The sequence below is a fragment of the Carettochelys insculpta genome, chromosome 2, assembly GCF_033958435.1.
Source record: "Carettochelys insculpta isolate YL-2023 chromosome 2, ASM3395843v1, whole genome shotgun sequence".
NCBI classification, from domain to species: domain Eukaryota; kingdom Metazoa; phylum Chordata; order Testudines; family Carettochelyidae; genus Carettochelys; species Carettochelys insculpta.
Window position 1 is genome coordinate 104,817,317 of NC_134138.1, and position 18,889 is coordinate 104,836,205.

Here is an 18,889-nt window from a genome sequence, read left to right on the forward strand (position 1 = left end):
CTTTAAAGTGCAACATGACTGCTTTTTTGTTTCACAGGAGATAAGTTACTCCACTCAGGATATGCAGGGACTGCAAGAGTGACTGATCCCTGCAAAAGGGGGCCTTGAGTAATAGGAAAAAACCTCTTTGTATGGTACCTCTCATAGCTCTGTGCACACACACACACTTGAGTCTCTCTGCATTTATATAAATCGTAAGCATTCATGTGACACTGGAAATAGTGAATGGTCAGAAGAAAAAAGTCAAAACCATTCACAATACACTATGAATCCCACATGCTAGGAGGAAACAGGTTAATCTTGCAAGGATTATGGGAGTTTACTTAATAATGTAATTGTTTATTTCATTATCCAATAGCATATAGGATATCCAAAGAAAATGTACAACAGATACGCTTTTTCTCAGCAGCTACATCTACACTACATTTTGCTTTTGGAAGCGGAATACAAGTAAGCAAGATCAAAAATGCAAATGAAACACAGATTTACATATTGTGTACCTCATTTGCTTATTATCCCATGATTGTGCTTCCAAAAGAAATTTTCCAGAAGCAAAAACAACCAAGTGGATGGGGTTCCTTCAAAGACAAACCCTGTTTTTGAAAGAACCCTTCTTCTGGAATAATAATCAGAAGGATTCTTTTGAAAATGGGGTTCGTTTTCAAAAAATCCCTGTGTACATGGCTGTTTCTGCTTCCAGAAAAGCCTCTTTCACAAACATAATCACACAAGAATATGCAAATGAGACAAGGTATATAAATACTCACTTCATTTGCATTTTCAATCTCACTCATTTGCATTCTGCTTCTGAAAGTGGAATGCAGTGTAGACGTAGCCAAGGTGAAATATATCATAGTAAATAGATTACTTTTAAAGTATCTTTTTCTGGAAACAAAAGAATTACTATAAATGGTGCTTTTTTTTTGTTACAGTACTTGCTGATACTGAGTATCAGCACATCTGCAGCCTCAGCCATGAAATTGGCTGGGAGGAGAGCAGGCTGGGGAGCCAGCTGAATACCATCTCCTGTTTTCCACAAAGAAAAGCACCAGCTATAAATGTGGGAATTTAACATGGTTTGGGTGCTAGAACATTCAAACACAGTATCATCTTTTTTGTCTGGAAATGTTGGGGAATGGGGGATTCCAGTTAATCAAATTTTCTGGTTAATACAGAGATATACCTATTGGTCAGAACTTTTCACACATTACACGTACTTGGCAATTTGAAGCCTTTGTAACATGTGAAACCGAACATGAGGGATGCTTAATGCTAACTACATGTATGTGTAACTTTATTCTGCTTTCACACATACACAGCATCAATGACGAATCCCAAATGTACAAAGATTCCTTGGATCTCCCTACTCTGACATTCATAAGAACTATACATGACATTCTCTGCTACTGCTAGTTAAACATACCATGTGTCACCACATAAACTAACCTCTATACACTAAATACTACAACTGGAAATGCATTCTGGATCATTTTTGCATTTTTTCCAGTTAGTAAATAAAAAAAAACATATACTGCCATTCACTAAATATGCTGGTTAACCAAGAATTCCAGTTAGTAAAGATCTGTATATCAAAGAGTATACTTTGTTTGTATATTTTCAACTGCTTTTGTTTCCTCCCTAGTCTGCAAAATATTGTGAAAACACATATAACCCAACTATATAATGCATTGATGTTGAGTACTTACTTTGGTTTCCAGTGAATGTTTGTTCCAAGTTATACAGCAGGATGAGAAGCCAACTTACATTTCAGAAATTAGTATTTTGGGGATAAACTAAAAGATTTTTTCCCTTTTTTATTGATGCTAGTTTCCATGATGCTTTTTGTTAAGCCGTGCAACTGAAAGACAGGTTACAGCTATTTGCCTACTCACCCTAGACTAATTCTGAGCCCACCTTGTGCCATGAGTTATATATGCACAAAATGAGTTCAAAACACTGAAGCTATGTCTACATGAGAGGCTTTTCCAGGCAAAACTGGGCTTTTGTTGGGAAAAAACATGAAGCTTCTACGTGCAAAATGTCCTTTATCAACAGTTTGTTGACAAAACCCAGCACATTTCTCAGCCGTGTTATACCTCTCCCCAATCAAGTATAACTCCTCTCTTGACAGTGTTCTGTTAACAAAATAGCTGTGCAGAAAATATCCGGGGCCTGTTTGTCGACAGACAGGGCTCCTGGTTAACCAGGCAGCCCTGTTTGCAGTGCTTCCCTGTTTGCAGTGCTTCCAGTAAGCCATTCTGTGGAGAGAGGGCCAGGCAGGCTGGCTGCTGTCTGTCAACAGAGCAGATTGCTCTTTCAATCTGCTTTTACGTGTAGATGCAATCTGTCAACAGAAGTTTTGCTGGGAAATCCCTTTCTCCCAACCATGGGGAGAGTGTTTTAATCACCAAGCAATGAAATATTCTATTGTAGAGAGTCCCTCTCTGAGTTAAAGTGATTGGAACAAGAGAACTTGTCTCCCACCTCAACTTAGGTAAGGGAAAGTGGATATCATGGGTAAAAGTGACCTTGAGCAGGTAATTGGGCTTATGTATACAGGTTATGGGTCCTGAATGCTGTGAAATAGCATGAGAAAGCTATGTAGCATATAAGATCCAGAACTGCAATCACACAGACATTGTATGGGATTAAAAAGACTATTAAGAAGGAGATGGCCTAAAAAACAAGAACAGAAGACTCTCTGATGACTTTGCAAGATTAGCTAGCCAAGGCAAACCAAAGAATAATGATTTAGCATCTTACAATGAGCATAGAAAGGACTTCAGTATAACTTTTCATCCCAACCCAGAGACTTTCAAAGCCAAGGAAATAATGACGTCATGCACTGGGTCGTAAAGAACACCAAGATAACAACCTCTCTATACATACAGAATCTTACTGTTAATTCATAGTAAATTAGTAAGAATGAAAGTGTTCTCTATTCATATCCTGCAGAATCAGGCTCCAGAATGATCTCCCTCAGGAAGTGATGCACATCCCATCACCTGTGAACAAAATTTTGAAAGGACTAACCATCGTGTCTGTAGGAAGCAATGGGCTGTAGGAAACAATGCTGCATTGTCAGAAAAATCAATGTCACAGGTTTATTGCATACTTCCTTAGTTTCATGACAATCGTTTGACCATGTTGAAAAACACTTTGTAATGTTTCCAAAGCATGTCAAAATATGGTTCTGCTAGGCTGCCTGTTTTACAGCAGCAAATGTTTATGGGGCATTGGTAGATCATCTTCACAAAAACCCAAGTGCTTGCCTTAAAATGCCACTCATCTCAATAAACACGACAGTCTGTTCTTGACAGAGATCAATGTACAGCACACTAGACTGTGAAAAGTCAAGGAAATAGCATTGTGTCATGATAATATAAACATTGTTATTACACAATAAGATCAACAACTACTCTTTTCTTTTTAACAGTCTGTGTTTTATACCTTTACCATGGAAATAAAATATTACAGCTTTTAGCCTTATTAATATTCCCTATTTTTGTTATGAAGACAATAAAAAATTCTTTCTCCAGGTTCAGTTCTTTAAACCCTGCATTTTTAAATAGTGCTTCAGGGATATGGCCATACAATACAGACCATATAGCAAGGTCTCTCTTGTCAGCCATGCTTTAGAAACTAGTTAATGTTAATAACAAAATGGCTATACTACAACAGTACCACTTGTTGCCACCAGCCCTCCACACTTTGGGGATGGCACTTTTAGGGACATCTTGAGATTAAATGGGCTTGATAAGAACATATTGCAGCATCAATACTCTTAGAAAGAAGTTCCTTTCTGAAGGCCTGGTGGATTTCAGCCACTAAAGAACTTCAGATGTTGAAGAAGCTGTAGCCCAACTCAGAACCACCTTATGACAACAGCTGGGATTGTGAAACAGCTATGTTATTGACACTGCACTCTTAAGTGGATTGACAAGGTCCTGGCTGGGATAACTTAATGGGGGTGGATCCTGCTTGAAGCAGGGGGCTGGACTAGCTGACCTTCTGAGGTCCCTTCCAGCCCTATGATTCTATGATTATATGATTGGAAATGTGGATCATTTTGGGGGTGACTAAATCTCCCCAAACGACCAACTTTGTCTCTGTATGCCAACAAGACTTTAAATCTTTTAATCTGTGAGGTAGGCTATCTGTTGACCACTATTCACTTACTAAGAGTGAATACTAAAAGGACAGTACAAAAGGAATCATTATTAAACAGCTCATTTTTCTTAAAGCAATTGCATAAAATATTTTAGGTATAGCTTTTCCCTTTGTTTTTTTCATACAAAATATCTAATAATCCTTGTTACATAAATACTTTTCTACTGCAATTTCTTATTCGTGGCATAAAACTATAGGTTACACTATATTTTTATAACCTTACTGGACTACTGTGGAAATTGTGGTGATGTCACAAGAAAGGTTTAGAACTTCAGGAAGGGGAGATAAAAGGAAATTATGAGACCTTTAGATATCAAGAGACAATGTTCTATTTAAAATAATAGTAAGTTTCCCATGATACCTCTTCTGTTCTTAAGAGGAAGTTAATGTTTGCGGTGTTTTGCACCAAGAATTGAGTGATGCCCATTGCTGGCAGTGGCTGTACAGAACCATGCAGAGTACAGAAACATATTCTGCAAATTATACCAACTGATATGAATAAGGTCATAAACATCCTCACATAGATATCTTACCTGAGATCTCTAGACACATACTAACTATCACAGGACACTATGTTACTTACTTGACAAATTCCTATCTCTTATCATTCATGCTCTTAAGTTCTCTATCTTTAAATAAAACACAGTTTTCTTGTTAATATCTATCCCAATAGAAAACCTTTTTATACAGCACTATTAAGGATAAAGCTTTCAAGATATTAGTTGACTAGAGTCAAGCCCAATAACTGTGGGAGCTTTTCCAAGAATCTGCTTACAATTCTTGTACTATGTAAGAGTACTTCAGGTGCAGCCAGCTGTAAATATAACTTCAACTTTAAAAAAAAGTGAAATGCTATTCCCTTACTGTCAACCAGTAATATTACCCATGGTCATTCAACTGAAACTGTGCTGTTGTTGCCAAACAGTAAGTCAATTAAATATTACTAGGCCTTTAAAACTCAGATGACAGCAGAGAGGAAATAATATTGCAATAAAATACCCTGTTTAAAATCAATCTGGAACAATGTTATTATTTACTGAACAGAATGCACTATTGGCTCTCTGGCTTTTTCTTTTTTCCCTCTGGGGAAGCCAATTGACCTCCAGTTATACATTACAAAAGGGGAATCTTAAAGCCCAAAGGCATGTTGAGGAAGTAGTTGCTTGTTCTGTCTATTTGTTTCCTGTGGTAATGACTACTGACATTTAATACTTCAGGAAGCCCATATCCAAGTATAGGTTTAAAGGGCTATGTATTATTCCTTCCTGTCACAGTTAGTATTGATTAATGAGGAAAGCAGTATTTGAGACAATTTTATTCCCACTAATGTTGGTCTCCTTCACAGGCTCCCAGAATCCAGCCTGAACCCAAATATCTAAACCAGTTACACAGCCCTATAGCCCAAGCCCCATAAGCTTGATGATCTGACATGGGGCAGCCAGAGATGTTTATTAGCAGCATAGATGTACCCTTTGAGTAACTTTTCCGGACCTGAAGAAGTGGTGTGGGTAACCTGAATGTTTGTTTCTTGCATCAACAGAAGATGGCCCACTGAAAGATATTGCTTTCATCCCATTTTGTCTCTCTAGACATGTTTTGGGGTTAGGTCTTTCCATTTTTGTTACTGGATGAGAGTTCTGGATTAGAGAGGTTCAACCTGCATGCATGGAAATGTACTGTGTGAAAACAACCCTTGTATTTTATCCTGATCTAGAGGGAGGAGGATGAATGTGAACTTGATGTAATTGACTGATTACCGCCCATGTAGCACTGCATTTTGTTATCTCAGACCATAGACATCCTCCAAAACCTTCCAGTTAACATGACTCTACCATAGTAAATTGTCTTCATCACTCTAATATGACATATAGTGTCTCGCATTTGAGAACTTAACTCCACCATGAAGTGTCAAGGGGTTCCCTGCCAGTCGCAAGCCTGGATAAAGGAGGAGGGCAGGTCAGATGAGTGTCGATACACTGACAACAATATGAATGAAATCTGATGCCACTACAACTAACTGTTAAAGATGCCAGCTCGGATGTCTCCCTGATAAACGTGATCTGCAGTACCAATCAAGAGATCAGAGTGGGGTTGATAGTTGTAATTTTGTTTCAGTAGCCAACTTAACACACATACTATCAATTGTAATGTGGAATGTCTGAACACTGTGGGTGACTGGAAAGTTAGAGCTTCTTCCAAAGGAGATGAGATACCGATGCGATATGCTTAGACTGGTGGAGATGCATTGGACGGCATCATGAGAGATGTGTGGTTGCAAAGTCATTTGATTAGGGAACAAAACAAATCATGAGGTAGCAGATGGATTCCTTCTTAGCAAAAGAGCTAGAGAAGCATTGTTAGAATACAAACCGGTGAGTGCAAGAATGATGGTAGTGAGATTTGAAGCAAAACTGTTCAATGTCTTGGGCGATCGGGTCTATGCACCCACATCAGACAGTACAGAGGAAGAGATCAAGCTGTTCAATAAAGATTTGACAAAGACTCTGGAGGAGATATTGGAGAGAGATATGTTGATCATCAGAGAAGATTGGAATGTGAAGGTTGGAACAGATAACCAAGGTTAGGAGAGAATCACGAGAAAATTTGGATATGGAGAAAGAGATCAGTAAGTGGATTATGCAGGCGACACTGAATTTTATTCCAAGAGAAGCGAGCACTGAAGATCAGAAGGGATGTTTCCAAGAAAGCAAAACAGCAATATGAAATTAAATGCAATGAGGTAAGGAAAGTGGCCAGAAAGGATGAGGAGAAATGGTTAACAGAGCAGTGTGAAGATACAGAGAGGTATTACGGCGAGTGTAGATTAGGGAAGTGTATAAGATGATCAGGAATATTAATAGGAAGTGGCAGCTACATCAGATGGTTATCAGATGGTTATCAAGGATGAGAATGACAAGGTGCTCATGAACAAGGAAAAGGTTGTGCAGCAATGGATGAGATATTGCACCAATCTGTACAAAGCACAGTTGGACCTGAGTGTTTCAAAGGAACTGATCAAAGAACTGAAAGAAATATCTCCACCAAGCATCAAGAGCAAGACCAATATTTCAAAGGAGGAAATAGAAAAAGCAGTAAGATGGCTAGAGAACAATAGCCCTGGAAATAAGAGCACAGAAGAGATGATCAAATAAGGTAGCAAAAGTATGTATCAGGAAATACACTGACCATGTAATATAGCATGGAAAGAAGGGACAGTACCTAAGGAATGACCAAATCCATGCTAGGGACAAAATACAAGAAAGCAAATGCATTGGAGTGCAAGAACTACAGAACAATTGCCCTAACAAGCCATCTAGGCAAGAGGCTGATGATGATGATACTGATGGAGAGACTGAGATCTCAGATAGTGGATGAGCAAGTGGAATTCAGGAAAGATTGAAATACCATACAGCAGTTATTGGCACTAAGATCGATAGTGGAGGAAGCTCAACAAAAGAACAAGAACATCTACAATTGCTTCGTTAATTTTCAGAAGGCATTTGACAGTATAGATCAGAAAGTGACTTGAGCGGTGTTGGAGTTGTATGGAGTAGATAGCAGACTGATAAGGTTGTTGAAAGATATCAACAACAATGTTTAGGCAGAGGTGAGAACATGTGGAGAGTTGGGAAGTTGGTTTAGAATGAGCAGAGATAGTGAGAATGGTGCAGGTGCTAAATGAGGAAAGGAAGCAGTATGGACAGATTATGAAGATTGATAAAAACAATGGTATTTGGAGATAAGGAAATAGGAAGGAAGATCAATGTAGACAGGATCAAACTACAGACCATAGAGAAGCTCACGTATCTGGGGAGCAGCATTATATATGATCTAGACTGTAAGAATGAAATAATGACTAGAATAGTGAAAGCAAGGGTGAGTTTGAAAGTGATAGATAAAATCTGGAAAAGCAAAGGGATTATTTTAGGAATGACGCGAGCATCTTGAAAATGTGTGTATTCAGCAGCATGTTGTACAGATGTGAGACATGGGTAATAACAAAAGATTCAAAGAGAAGGATATTGGCATTCAAGAGGAGTTGTTATAGAAAGAAGCTGAGAATAGGATGGATGCAGAAGATCGCCAAAGAGGAATTATACAGGAAGATACAGCCAAAAGAGAATCTACTGCAGAAGGTTATACAATGGAAGTTACAGCTATTTGGGCATGTCTGAAGAATTGATGATGAATGAAAAATCAAGACCCTGGAATTCGGCATAGTAGACAGTTCTAACAGGAGAGGCAGACCCTACAGAGAATGGGTAGATGATACGGTAGATTGGTGCAGAGCTACTCTACAGAAACTAAGGTACTCCACACAAACAAGGAAAGATGGAACGAAATAGTGAGGGAGAGCTCATGGTTGTTGTTGATGATGACAATGATTTGAGAATTGTTTTGAATTCCCTGGTAAAATCTGCTGCAATACTACTGAATTCAGTGTCATTGTCTACCTGTGCCAGTGGTGGAAGGTCCATTTTTCAATTAATATATTTTTAAAGTGGTCATACAATTGCTAATCTATCTTATTCATTCGGATAGTGTTGTTATGCCTGTTTCAATAATAATTTGCAAATGGTATTACTAGTTAACTTTGAGATAGCTAATAACGTTTTTGAAACATTGCTTTTAAAAGTGTATTTAAAGGTCAGAATACAAATAACCCTTAGTTGTGAACATGTATGTTCACACTATGAACTATGTTTGTTCCTGCAAGCTAGTTATCAGAAGAAAAGTGGATATGGGGAATTATATTGCAATGCAATACTTATGGAAATCACCTACATCTGTAAAGAAATGTTGTCTTGTGGTTTGCTTGCTACAAGTTCTTTTTATTTCACCCTCTGTACCATGATGTGAATTAGTAGATGCAAAAGACTGTGTTATGGAAATAGGAAGTCTTGGGAAAACCTGTTCTATCTAATCACAGCAACCAGGTGTAGAGAGCTGTTTTTCATGTGCAAAATATAAGATAGACACTGAAAAATTGCACATTCATGATCAATATATAATAACAGGTTTTCTGAATGCATTTGTATAACATTTGAATTTAACAGTAATAATGCCTGTGGGCCTAAATGTACTCCTCAAGGACATATAAAATTATTGCAGTTGAGATTAGAAACATGGCTAGGTGATGTGTTTGAGATAAAATAAATTCTCTTCTGAACCATTTCCCGAAACTCCAGCCACTTTTTGGTTTTGAGAATTTCAAGTGTGTAATTGCTCCTGTCCCTGCCCCCATTGTTAATGTGTGTTTCATTGTAGAAGGAACACCACAGCCTAATAAAGGTACTGCTCTCAACTGCAAATTTGCCTCATCAAGGGGGGCAAAAATTTGATTCCCCTCTCATAGTGTTGGCTTTGATGTTGGTAGAATCACTGCTGCCTTGTCCTATTTCAGATGGCAACCAGCTGGTTCATCTCTTCTGTGGTGATTTCATGCAGATGGAATAGCATGCTTTCCTATTGATGTATTTTTCCTAAAACAGATGTTTTCTGATATAGTGCACCTGTTTCATGAAACTTGTGTTTCTTTTAAATGTGGCACAATTTAAAAGCTATGCCCAGGGCCTAATTTTCAAAAATGGGTAACACAACAGGTTACCTAAACACAGATAGTTAGATCACAGCCTGATTTAAAGCCTTTGGAAATCAACAGAAAGACTGTTGTTGTTTCCTATAAGCTTTGGGTGGGACACTAGGGCTACGTCTACACGTGAAGCCTACATCGAAGTAGCCTATTTCGATGTTGCGACATCGAAATAGCCTATTTCGATGAATAGCGTCTACACGTCCTCCAGGGCTGGCAACGTCGATGTTCAACTTCGACGTTGCTCAGGCCAACATCGAAATAGGCGCAGTGAGGGAACGTCTACACGCCCAAGTAGCACACATCGAAATAGGGATGCCAGGCACAGCTGCAGACAGGGTCAACGGGCGGACTAGAGCTTCCGGGGCAACAGCTAGCCGCTCCCTTAAAGGCCCCTCCCACATACACTCAGCCTGCACAGCACGCGGTCTGAGGAGCCATAGGCACACAGACCCCGGGCGCCGCAGTCATGGACCCCCAGCAGCAGCAGCAGCAGCAGCTAGAGGTCCACCCAGCCCTCCCAGCAGGAGCAGGGCTTGCCCTCACCCATGCCATGTGGGAGGCAGCTGAGCACCTCCTTGCCCCAGGGGAGGAGATGCCCCCAGGGCAGCAGGGCTCAACCCCTACCCCTGCAGCACCCCGCTCCACCCCCCGCCTCACACGCCGGCGGCTGTGGAGCTACCCCACCAGCACCGACTGGTGGGAGCGGCTGGTGCTTGGGGAGTGGGACGATGACCACTGGCTCAGGAACTTCAGGATGAGCCGGCAGACATTCCTGGAGCTGTGCCAGTGGCTCACCCCCGCACTCAGGCACCAGGACACTGCCATGCGGCGTGCCCTCACGGTGCAGAAACGGGTCGGCATCGCTGTCTGGAAGCTGGCCACTCCGGACAGCTACCGATCCGTGGGCCAGCAGTTTGGTGTCGGAAAGGCCACCGTCGGGGCTGTCTTCATGGAGGTAAGAGAACCCACAGGGGGAGGCCAGGGCAGGGCAGGGGGGCCAGAGCAGGGCAGGGGGGCCAGAGCAGGGCAGGGGGGCCAGAGCAGGGCAGGGCCAGAGCAGGGCAGGGGGGCCAGGGCAGGGCAGGGGGGCCAGAGAAGGGCAGGGCAGGGCAGGGCCAGAGCAAGGCAGGGGGGCCAGGGCAAGGGGGCCAGAGCAGGGCAGGGCAGGGCCAGAGCAGGGCAGGGGGGCCAGGGCAGGGGGGCCAGAGCAGGGCAGGCCAGGGCAGGGCAGGGGGGCCAGAGCAGGGCAGGGCAGGGCAGGGCCAGAGCAGGGCAGGGGGGCCAGAGCAGGGGGGCCACAGCAGGGCAGGCCAGGGCAGGGCAGGGCCACGCACACCCTGCTCACACCTCATTGGGGCTGTCCCATGTGCTTTCTCTGCAGGTTGTGCGTGCCATCAATGCCATGCTCCTGCATAGGCTCGTGAGGCTGGGGGACCCAGATGCCACCGTCGCCGCCTTTGCCACCCTGGGCTTCCCCAACTGCTTCGGGGCTCTGGATGGGACTCACATCCCCATCCACGCCCCGCATCACAGTGGCAGATGATACCTCAATCGCAAGGGCTACCATTCTGTCGTCCTTCAGGCCTTGGTGGACAGCCGGGGACGTTTCCAGGACATTTACGTGGGCTGGCCTGGCAGCACCCACGACGCCCGGGTTTTCCGGAACTCGGGCCTGTGCCGCCGGCTGGAGGCGGGGACCTACATCCCCCAGCGGGAGATCCCTCTGGGGGACACCACCATGCCCTTCTGCGTCATCGCAGATGCGGCATACCCCCTCCAGCCGTGGCTCATGCACCCCTACATGGGCCATCTCTCCGCTAGCCAGGAGCGCTTCAACGAGCGCCTGAACCATGCGCGCCAGGTGGTGGAGTGCTCATTTGGCCGCCTCAAGGGACGCTGGAGATATCTCCTGGCCCGCCTGGATGCGGGCCCCAACAACATCCCCCAGATTGTGGGTGCCTGCTGCGCCCTGCACAACCTCGTGGAGAGCAAGGGGGAGACCTTTCTGCAGGGCTGGGCCGCGGAGGCCGGCAGGGCACACGTCCAGCCACCTGCTGCCCCCAGTCGGCAGGTGGACCCCGAGGGGACCCGGGTCCGGGAGGCCCTGCGGGCCCACTTCGACCAACAGGCCACGGGGTGAACTCTGCCCAGGCCCCTTACTGCCTGCCCCTTCCTCCCCCACACTCCTGCCCCAACACCCACACCATGGAGCACCCCACAGCCCCCCCCCGACTTGTCCTGGACAAATGACAGCACGAACTTGTGGCTGAACATAAATTTTTTTTTTTCTGGCCGAACCAATTTTTTTTGGGTGTAAATAAATATGTGAAGCACAAACAGAAAACTAGGTACAAACATTCAACCAAAGCAATATGTACAAAAATAAAACAATCCAAAGAAACAACTGTGTGCCATACATAATAAAAAGAAAACCAGGGAGGAGAAAGGGTCCAACTATATACAAGGGGGGGGCCACGTCCCGGGCCTCTCGCCCCTATAGCCCGGCACTGGGCGTGCCCGGCCGGAAGCCCCGCCGCTCTCACAGCCTGGTCCGCAGCTGGGTGGGAGCGGGCTGGACCGGAAGGTATGGGGGCCGGCGAGTCTCAGGTGGCTCCAGGGGTCCCTCGGAGCTCTGGCCCTCGCGGGTGGGTAGTGGGGCGACGGCGGACGGGCCGGCGACGGGCGGAGCAGCTGGTGGTGGGGCTGCAGGAGCAGGCAGGGCAGGCGATGGGTCGGCTGGCGCGGCATGGGGGGCCAGATAGTCAACCAGGCGGTTAAATGTCTGCATATAGGCCCCCCATGCCTCCTGGCGCCAGGCCAGCGCCCGCTCCTGCAGCTGGAGCTGCTGCTCCGAGACCTCCAGCTGCCGGCGGAGGATGGCCAGCAGCTGGGGGTCCGTCGCCGTCGGCGGTTGTAGGCACGGGGTCCGCCGTCTAGCCCGCCGCGGGGCCGGTCGTTCCTCGGCCAAGGGGCTGCCCTGCAGCGATGGTCCCGGAGGGCTCTCCGGGACAACTGAGGCCTCGCCGGCGCTCTCTTCCGGTCCTTCTGATGGTGCAGGTGCAGGTGCAGGACACAGGAGAGGAGGGGGGAAAGAAGAATGGAGACAGGCGTTAGTGTGGGCCCCGAGCCGTGGCCTTTGTCCCCCCCGCCCTGTGCTGCAGGTTCCCCATCCCCGTCCCCGGGAGATGCTGCTGTGATGGATGGGGTTCAGGGGTCCCCCTGCCCTGCACCCCGTCCCCTAGTGGGAGCGACTCTCACTTCACCCCGCAGGGTCTGAGAGCAGGAGAGCTTTCTTAGGCCACAGATGGCCAGTTTCTGGCAGGAGTGACAGCACCAGCTGTCGGAAGAGACAGTCCTTCCAACCCGTCGTGGGGAGAAGACCCCAAGGGGGGCCCCTCTGGGATGCAGCTTTCCCCCTCCTCAGGCTGGCTGCCTACCAGCTCTCCCTTCCCCTAGCCTCTACCTGTGGCCCCCGCCCTCGCCCCCCAAGTCCAAGCCAGCTCGGCTCCTCCCTCCCGTTTGTTCAGGGCAGAGGTGTCACCTGCCGCTGTAGCGCCAGGATCCTCCTTTGGCCCTGGGAGCTCTTAGGCTCTTGTGGCTCATATGTAGCCTGAGTCTCCCTTTGGCACTCCCCCCACTCCATCACATGCTGCTGCTGCGGGGTGTCCCACCCACTCCGCCCGGGGGCCCCTCGAGGTTCCGCTCCCCCCTGGCCCGGGGATGGGGCATGGCACTGTCATGCGGGGTGTGGGGGGGGCAAGGGCTGATGGCTGCAGTGCTGTGAGGGCCATGGCCCTGGTGTCCTTGGGGCCATGGCCATGTGAGCATGTGGGGGGCCCTGGACACATATCTCTTACCCCCGCCCCTCAAGCTCAGGGGTGTCCACCAGAGAGGGGTACCTACCTGTCGGTCCGCTCCCATGGTCCGGAGATCCCCGGGGGTCGGAGGCCCTGCTGCTGCTCCAGGATGGCAGGAGGAGGATCTGCAGGCTGGATTCTGCGGAGGAGGAGCCCCCCTCCTCCTCCTCCTCCTCCTCCTGCCGCGATGTCCCGGGGATGGCCTCCAGGGGGGGGCCCCCGGGGTGCGGGGCTTGCCTCCGGGGCGGACTCCGGCTGCAGGGCCTGCTGGGGCTCGTCAGCCGAGGTGTCAAGGGTGGCCGGAGGGGAGGAGGTGTGCCGGGAGCCCAGGATGTCCCTGAGCTCCCTGTAAAAGGGGCAAGTGACGGAGGCGGCCCCAGATCGGCTGGCCGCATCCCGGGCCCGGGCATAACCCTGCCGCAGCTCCTTCACCTTACTCCTCACATGATCAGGAGTGCGGGCAGGGTGACCCCGGGCAGCCAGGCCGTCGGCCAGCCGAGCGAACGCATCCGCGTTCCGCCTCTTGTTCCCCATTACCTGGAGCACCTCCTCCTCGCTCCAGAGCCCCAGCAGGTCCCGCAGCTCGGCCTCCGTCCAGGAGGGGCCCCGCTGCCGCTTCCCAGCCTGGCTGGCCCTCTGGCTGGGCTGGCTGCCCTGGCTCCCCTTGGGGGGGTCCCTGGGGGCGCTGGGGGGGCTGCCGGCTAGCCATCGCCGCTCTCAGGAGCTGAGGGTGCTGCAAGCTGCCCGCGTGTGCAGGCTGCAGCCTGCACGTTGCCTCAGCTTCCTGCAGAGGCAGGGAGGGGGAGGGGACCTTTAAGGGGCCGCTCCATGCGGCCACCAGTGAGCTGAGGGGCTGGAGAGAGCGTCTCTCAACCCCCCAGCTGATGGCCGCCATGGAGGACCCGCCAATTTCGACGTTACGGGACGCGGATCGTCTACACTGTCCCTACTTCGACGTTGAATGTCGAAGTAGGGCGCTATTCCTATCCCCTCATGGGGTTAGCGACTTCGACGTCTCGCCGCCTAACGTTGAAGTTAACTTCGAAATAGCGCCCGACGCATGTAGCCGCGACGGGCGCTATTTCGAAGTTAGTGCCGCTACTTCGAAGTAGCGTGCACGTGTAGACACAGCTTAGAGGACCAAAATATTTTCTAGCATCCAGATAATATTAGTTCATCTTATTTAGACAGCACTTGGAAAATTCATATCTCCACAGCCAACCTGACTGTAGTGTTACTCTCAGTTTCCTTTAACATTAACCATACTACTGTTTGTAACACCATACACTAAGCTATGCTATAAGGAAATATTCCCTTTTTGTGTACACTTAAAGTGTTAGCTTTAAATATAAACTACGGTAGGGGGTTCAATTTTGAATTGTTATATTTGCCTTATTTACTTTTAAGCTTATAGTGAAAAGCCAGTTGCCTATGTCTCTTATGACGGGCTGTTTGAAAATGCAATATGTCATGCAGTACTACAATACTATTTTTTTCAGTGTTTTTAACCTGATATAATTTCATTAGCAAACATAAAAGATATTTGTAAGATGTAATTTACCAGCAACATGTTATTGTAATGTGACATCTACTTAAGTTTATTCAAGTAAAGTCTGCATTTTTAATTCCAAATTGTGATATAGATAGATACGATGTAGCTAAATAAACATATGACATGCTAAGACGTAAGGAACAAAATTGTTGTACAGTTAACACTTTCATATCCAGCAGCCCCACGACAGGGCGGTTGCTGGAGATTCAAATATTCTAGATGACATAGCGGTATACCTAGCAATGCATAATACTAAAGAAAAACAAGATTAGATACTAAGAAACAAACAAAAATGTATGCAGAGTACTTTATTTACCAACAGTAGTATTGTACACTGTAAACTTATCATGTATTTGCTTATTTATCTGCATCTGCTTTCACTACACTATACTTATGTAACTAAAATTTACTTATGGTTAAAATGCCAGTTATTTGTGAGTTCCTGATAATAGAATGACAGATATGTATGAGTTTACTTTACTACAATCATTATAGCCTGAGTTATAGTTGTAGTTGGAACCTCATACCAAATAATGAATTATGTTCATTACCAGACTATGAACCTAGTGCATTGACTGATCAGTACACCAGGGCCTGATTTTATTGATACTACACTTCTAGTGACTCCAGTGAGGAAGGATAAAGTTCAGTAGTACACAGACTCAGGCTGCATCTAGATTCAGTCCAGCTGCTGGCAGCATGATGCAAACGAGGGCTCATGAAATTACAAATGGCCACATATCTGCGTATTTGCAGCAGAAAACAAGCAGTGTAGATATACTTCTGCCAGCAAAAACCAGTCTATCACTAGCCACCCCTTATCCCTGATTTTTTTCCCATGCATAAGAGACTGACAGAGCTGTTTTTTGCCAGCAGAACCACATCTACACTGCTTGTTTTCTGCTGTGAATATGGAAATGAGCCATGTGACTATGCAAATAAGCAGCCATTTGCAATTTCATGAGCCCTCATTTGCATCATGCTACCGGCAGCCTGACTGAATCTAGATGCAGTCTCAGTATTCCTCTATAAGCCTTTTCTACATTTTTTCTGTGATATAACCCTGCTAAAAGGATTAAAGCTATAAAGAAATAAACCTGCTAAAAAATATAGATTTACTCTTCACCAACCCATTGCAGAGGTCTTCTCTGTAATAGAAAGTAGGTTCTGGATTACATATATCAACAGTTTTGAATACTTTATAGTCCTCTACTGCCTCCAACTTACTCTTATTCACAGGAAATGGCAACAATAGTGGGTAACCATTTTTCTATTCAATAAGGTCAAGCATATCATAAATACATTACTTGTATTCTTTTGCAAATTTTCTTCCTGGTCCTGTGGTTCTTTGAGACATCTCTGAGCAAGGTCAGGCAGTGGGCTACATGTCTCTCCAGATATTTTGTCTCACTTTAGAAAGGACACTGATGATAAATCATCCAGAAACCCTTGCATACCTATTTTCTCATTAGATCTCCATTCTGCCAGCAGGCTTGACAATTTTATAATAACCAATGGTGTCTCAGCGTGGGTGCAAGAGAAAAAAAAGGATTATTCTTCCTCTTACTTCATTGTTACCACCTATGAAATGCATGTGTGAATACCCTTTTAAATGCTACTTTATCAGAGGTATATCTCTGAATATTAAGATAACTTACGCTATGTCTACACTGCCCCTCCCTTTCAGGAGGGGCATGTAAATGCAGTAGATTGAAAATGCTAATGAGGCATTGATATGAATATTAGCACTTCATTTGCATAATGGCTGCCACTCACCACGACAAAAGTGCTGCTTTCCAAATACAAAATAGCCTTATAATGGAGTTCCTTTGAAAGGAAGGCCCGTTTTCAAAAGCACCCTTCTTCCTAATTTTTTTCAGAAAGATGAGTGCTTTTGAAATCAGGGCTTCCTTTGGAAGGAACCCCATCTACCCAGCTATTTTGCATTTCAAAAGCAGCACTTTATCATGGTGAGTGGCAGCCATTATGCAAATGAGGTGCTGAATATTCATATCAGTGCCTCATTAGCATTTTCGATCCGCTGCATTTATATGCCCTTTCTAAAAGGGAGGGGCAGTGTAGACACAGTCTTAGTGTTTGGTCTATTAATACTACCAATATCGTTGACTTTTATATGCTGAAGCTATCACTTACATGCATAATTGTGGAGAAATATTTGATGGGCAACTCTTGTTCTAAAAATCTTAACTAAGTAAAGTTCAGTTTCTTATAAACAAGTGTTGCAGTAGGAGTGTAATGTCTCATTTACCAGATACTGATCTTCGTAGGGAATCAAAGTAATGGCAAAATGGAGGCATGTGACTGCACTTTGGTATCACCGCAAAGGAAAATTAGATACATGCTGGAGACCCCTTCATTAAAAATGTTTGACAAAGGAGCTAAAACAGTGGCATGGGAAATGGAAGGCTGAGTCAGTTTTATATATTCTTAGATAAGGCCTGAAGGGACTGTTATTGTCATTTAATCTGACAACCTGTGTAACACAGACTATAACTTCCACGTGTACTGTTTCCCTTTGCTCATGCAACAGGGTTGCCAGTGCAAGTTTCTGGTTGATTAAATATAGGGTCACCATTCCATTTTGGGTAGGACAGCCCTGTATTTCGGGTACCAGGAAGGTGTCCCAATTTATTTTTAAAAAGGAATTAATTGCCCTATACTTAGCCCCCTGCCAATGCACAGGCACTGCAGCTGGCCAGAGAGCATGTGTGCACGTGCTCTCTGGCCACACCAGAGGAGCCAGCAAGGGGCCCGGGAGCCATCAGGGGGCTCTGCAGAATTAAGAGGTTGGGACCATGGGAGTGGCTGCTGCCCATTTCCCAGCTCCCTGAGGCTTGGTGGAGCTGGAAGGAGCACCCCCCCACCCCATATCTCCCTGTCCTGTATTTGGGATAACGAGATATGCTCACCTTAATTAAAAGAACCTGAGAGCAGACAAGATTATTGCATTTTGGTAGCATAGAGTGGTTTGTCCTTTACAGTTCCCTAAATTCAAGACAAGAAGGAAGATTGGAGGAGAATTTTTAACTGAATTTTCTTGAGCCTCAAAATATAAAGCTCTCTTTGGGAGATGGGCCTAGGTTCAGGCAACAAGTATTGTGGGAATTTCATATTTTCACAGATCAGTTCACTTCTTCTTTATCATTCACAAATATGGATACATGAATCCAAAGTGGCTTGGGCAGCCTAAAAACAAAAAACTCAGCAAAAATGACTCCCCCTTCCTCATTACTGCACCAGTCTTCTATTATAACAAGCTTCTTCCCAATTGTAATGACTCGGTTGGCTGAAGTGGGAGCATAAAAGAAATCTTCACACTGTTGCTTGAGTCCTTCATGTCACAAAAGAATTAAAATAAAAATTAGATTTAATCAAGATTCATGAATGAATAATCAGATTGTATATTAAATCTTCATTACTTTTTCTGAAATATAACCAAATAATTCAGAATCATTGTTGCAGTAAGGTATTACATTAGCATGACTGAGGCCAGTAATTAGAATATTTTATAAAATGCTTCTAACATGGTCAGCATCCACCTTATTACTCCTACATCTTTTCTGTATGAAACTTTTTCACATTTTTGGATAGGAAAGTTGGGTGGGGGAGCAGACTTTAAATTTATATCCCTTCATCTCATATACATCTTTTTGTAGGCAGGTCAGATATTAAGGAGTTTCATAACCTGATATT

General features: G+C 45.3%; 1 protein-coding gene across 2 annotated transcripts in view; it reads left to right on the forward strand.

Annotated features, from left to right (window-relative positions):
- CCDC102B (coiled-coil domain containing 102B) overlaps positions 1-2,548 on the forward strand; it is a 306,869-nt gene extending 304,321 nt beyond the window's left edge. For both annotated transcript variants that reach the window (XM_074985854.1, XM_074985855.1), the window contains exon 8: positions 933-2,548. In XM_074985854.1, coding sequence (XP_074841955.1) covers positions 933-942 — 10 coding nt within the window. In that variant the 3' untranslated portion in view covers positions 943-2,548. The remainder of the gene's footprint in view (positions 1-932) is intronic.
- Positions 2,549-18,889: the final 16,341 nt, after the last annotated feature.